The sequence below is a fragment of the Etheostoma cragini genome, chromosome 1 (assembly GCF_013103735.1).
Source record: "Etheostoma cragini isolate CJK2018 chromosome 1, CSU_Ecrag_1.0, whole genome shotgun sequence".
Taxonomy (NCBI): Eukaryota; Metazoa; Chordata; class Actinopteri; order Perciformes; family Percidae; genus Etheostoma; species Etheostoma cragini.
Window position 1 is genome coordinate 28863044 of NC_048407.1, and position 3392 is coordinate 28866435.

At 40.6% G+C, this 3392-nt stretch overlaps 1 protein-coding gene across 1 annotated transcript in view; it reads right to left on the minus strand.

Moving 5' to 3' along the window:
* The window catches only part of tent4b (terminal nucleotidyltransferase 4B), a 22966-nt gene that overhangs the window by 2012 nt on the left and 17562 nt on the right, over positions 1-3392 (minus strand). Inside the window, exons 5-10 of the mRNA XM_034879840.1 lie at positions 2869-2976; positions 1651-1779; positions 1034-1247; positions 800-926; positions 438-541; positions 43-245 (exon numbers count right to left, since the gene is read on the minus strand). Coding sequence (XP_034735731.1) covers positions 43-245; positions 438-541; positions 800-926; positions 1034-1247; positions 1651-1779; positions 2869-2976 — 885 coding nt within the window. The remainder of the gene's footprint in view (positions 1-42; positions 246-437; positions 542-799; positions 927-1033; positions 1248-1650; positions 1780-2868; positions 2977-3392) is intronic.

Here is a 3392-nt window from a genome sequence, read left to right on the forward strand (position 1 = left end):
TGTGTGTGTGTGTGTGTGTGTGTGTGTGTCTGCAAGACTGACCGCATCGCTGGAGCTGGAGGTTGAGGACGTGGAAGAAGGCAGAAGTGAAGAGGAGGAGGGAGAGGAGCGCAATGAAGGGGATGGAGAGGAGGAATTGGAGGTTTTGCTGCGGGAAGCTGATGGTAGAACTACAACTTCATCATCTGGAACGTTGTTGTTGCACTCATCGAGCTGCTGGGACTCAAACAGTGTGACGTCATTTCCTATGGAAACCGAGAAGGGAAAAATGTAGACACAAAAGTCAACTCGGTACAAAGTTAAGCTCACATAGCCCTGTAGGTACAGCCAATCCCTACCCCTCACTTAAACTTAAATTTTTTAAATGTTTCCATAGAACTGCAAGAAATATTTTATGAATACAAAAAAAAAAAAAATGTCAAAGACTTTGAACGTACTGTTGAGTGGCGAATCATTCTGAGAAGGGCTCCCCCAGTTCGTTCGGATCCATTCCCTGTACTCATCCACTTCCTGTGTCACCCGGATTATTCGGCCAAGAATGCTGTGATGAGATACAGAAGGAGATATTCTTGTTATGTCAGTCTTAATACAGCAGTCTGAAAGCATATGTAACTGTAATGACCCGATATTTTCTGTATGATCAAATAATGCCATGATATATAATACCATGAGAAACATCAGTTGAAATGCCCTAATCTAATGATTGACAAATGACTGTGATTTAACGACTGAATATTGCAACAATAAACTGACTGGCAGAGCAATGCTGTGATCAATCAACCACTAATCCAAATCTCACCTCTCGGTCTTGTGATTGGGATAGTACTTGGCGATGGGCGACACAGCGTGGCTGAGCACCACATAGGCGTAGTCAAAGGCCTGCTTCACCTGCATGGCACCGTATGAACTCCGACCTACATCATTATCTGTTGCAGACAAGACAGATGGTCACTAAATACAATAACCTGACAAGGGGCCAAAAACATGCCGTTCCCATGCCAAAGCCTTTGTCCTTTGTGTTCACTGTTCCTACCTGGCTGCAGTGGGTCCTCAATGTAGAGCATGGAGGGCCTGTAGCCATCCATCATGTTCCTCTGAACCTCGTCTTTGGCGACGTAGCAACCTCCATCTTTTATCCTGATACCTGTTTTCAAGTAGTTGAAGTGGCGACCGTAGAGCTCAAAGAATTCAATGAGCAGAACACCGATGTTGATGTTGGGACTGCACGCATCATCCCTGCAGTGAAGCTGGAAAATACACAGTGCGAGTCAGAAATATTGCAAATGGTTAAGTAAGTGGGAATAAGTTCAGGAAATGTCACTGTTGAGACTTTTAGATGCTGAAATAGCACGATAGCCTCCACATCGTTTACTCCGACTACTGCATATAGTGCTGTCTCTAACTGTTCTTTTTTCAGAATTTTTGATATTTTTCTAAATATTCTGGGATATATTCCGGGTGTTCAGGAATCACCAATGTTGCAACTACTGTCATAAAATAGCAGTTGAAAAGGACATAAATAAAACTAAAGAGCTGTAAAATACTTCTCTGTTAGGGCCCAATGTCTGTTATAGTTAAGTAAATAAGACCAAATATTATCCACAAAATAAATCAGATCAAGGCAATTGTTGATGACCAAGTGTATGTCACCTGCAGGAAGCTGACAGCCATGAGGAAGAGACTGTAGGAGCCAATTCCGCCGGTAAAAACCTCATTGAGATCCCTCTGCAGTAGGAACTGCTTTAGCACCAGGACCAGGTAAGGCAGTACAGGGTATTTCTAGAGGACAAAAGACACACACAGTGAGAACATACAGTAGTGACAAATACATCTGGACTATACATCTGCAACCCATCCAGCCTCCTTTTTCTCATGATAAACCATTACTCTGAAAACATTTGTTTCTGTATGTATTTGGGATTTTTGCAAAATGCCAATTTAAAAATATGTCACGCATTATTCTGAAAATAATTATACTATAATAATGATTGATCTGAGGTGATGGATTCTAAACATTTGAAACATAGCATTTAAATGGTTTTCAGTTACAATGTCGTTTAGTAAATCTGTCCCTACCAGCGCTGCTCTAGAAGATAAACAGGAATTTTAAGTCTAAAAAGTGTAGGTAGTTATATAACGTAGGCCCCATTGAACCATCACATTCTGATACTGCCAGTTGAAGATGGTTATGAAATAAGAATTTGTGATATGTTACAAGAGACATTAAATCTCCATTAAGCAAGTTTTGAATCAAATGACTTGTGATTTTAAATGTTTGTTAAAAAGTGCCGTTACAGCTATATGTGCTACTAAGATCCATTCTTAATGTAATATTATGCATGTAAATGTTGTGACAAGGGTACCAAATTGATTTAAATAGTTCAGGCTTCTTTACAACATTAAAGATCTAAGAGCAATTTGGGGCGACCTCTAGCTCACCCAGTGAGGGCGCGCGCCCCGTGTGGACTGGGTTCTTTTGCAGTGGCCCCGGGGTTCGAGTCCGACCTGCGGCCCTTTGCCGCGTGTCATCCCCCATCTCTCTCCCACCTTTCCTGTCTATCCACTGTCACTATCTAATAAAGGGGGAAAATGCCCCAAGAAATAGTCTTTAAAAAATTCAAATTAAATAAAAAGATCTAAGACCCATTTGTGGGATAGCAAAAGGCGTTTTTCAAAGGTAATACTTAAAAATGTTTCCACCTCTGTGGTACAGGACAGCTGTTATAAGGCTAAAGCACTTCAAGTAGCAACAACACTGGCTACAGGTTCTTAATCATGAAGATTATGTATTCCAAAAACACAATGTAAACGTAAGAACATGGGAAAGATATTTTGTGAACGTTTCCCAAAAAAGTTGCATAAGTGTACCTCTTTAAATTCCTTAATGAGCCGGGCGGCTTTTACGCCACTCTTCACGTTGAAGCTGATGTCCACTTTGACCTCAGTGAAGGAGTCCGTCAGTTTGATGATGGGAACCTGGAACACACATTTTACCGGTGCTGTTATTACTGAGGCAGTCGGACCACAAACAATCACAACAACCAAGTGCTTGGCTCGAGTGCTGCGAGACACTCATGGATTTGTAAATAAACCTGCATCCGTAACTTTCCTTCAAGTCTATTGTAAGCCTGAAAACAAAACATGTTTAGTGATCTAATCCTTGACTAAATTGCTTGAGCAAAGATTTAGAGTGCTGATTTAAAATCCATTTCAAAAGGAAAAGTGGAAACACAAAAAAAGCTTTATTCAAATTATTTAAATAAAAAAAAAAAAAAAGGTGCTGTGCTTGAAATAAAAAAATAAAAGTGCTTTGGGAATTCCTCCAGTTCCCCAACTTTTCAAATACAGAAGCTGAGATTGAACACACACACACAGACACACACAGACACACA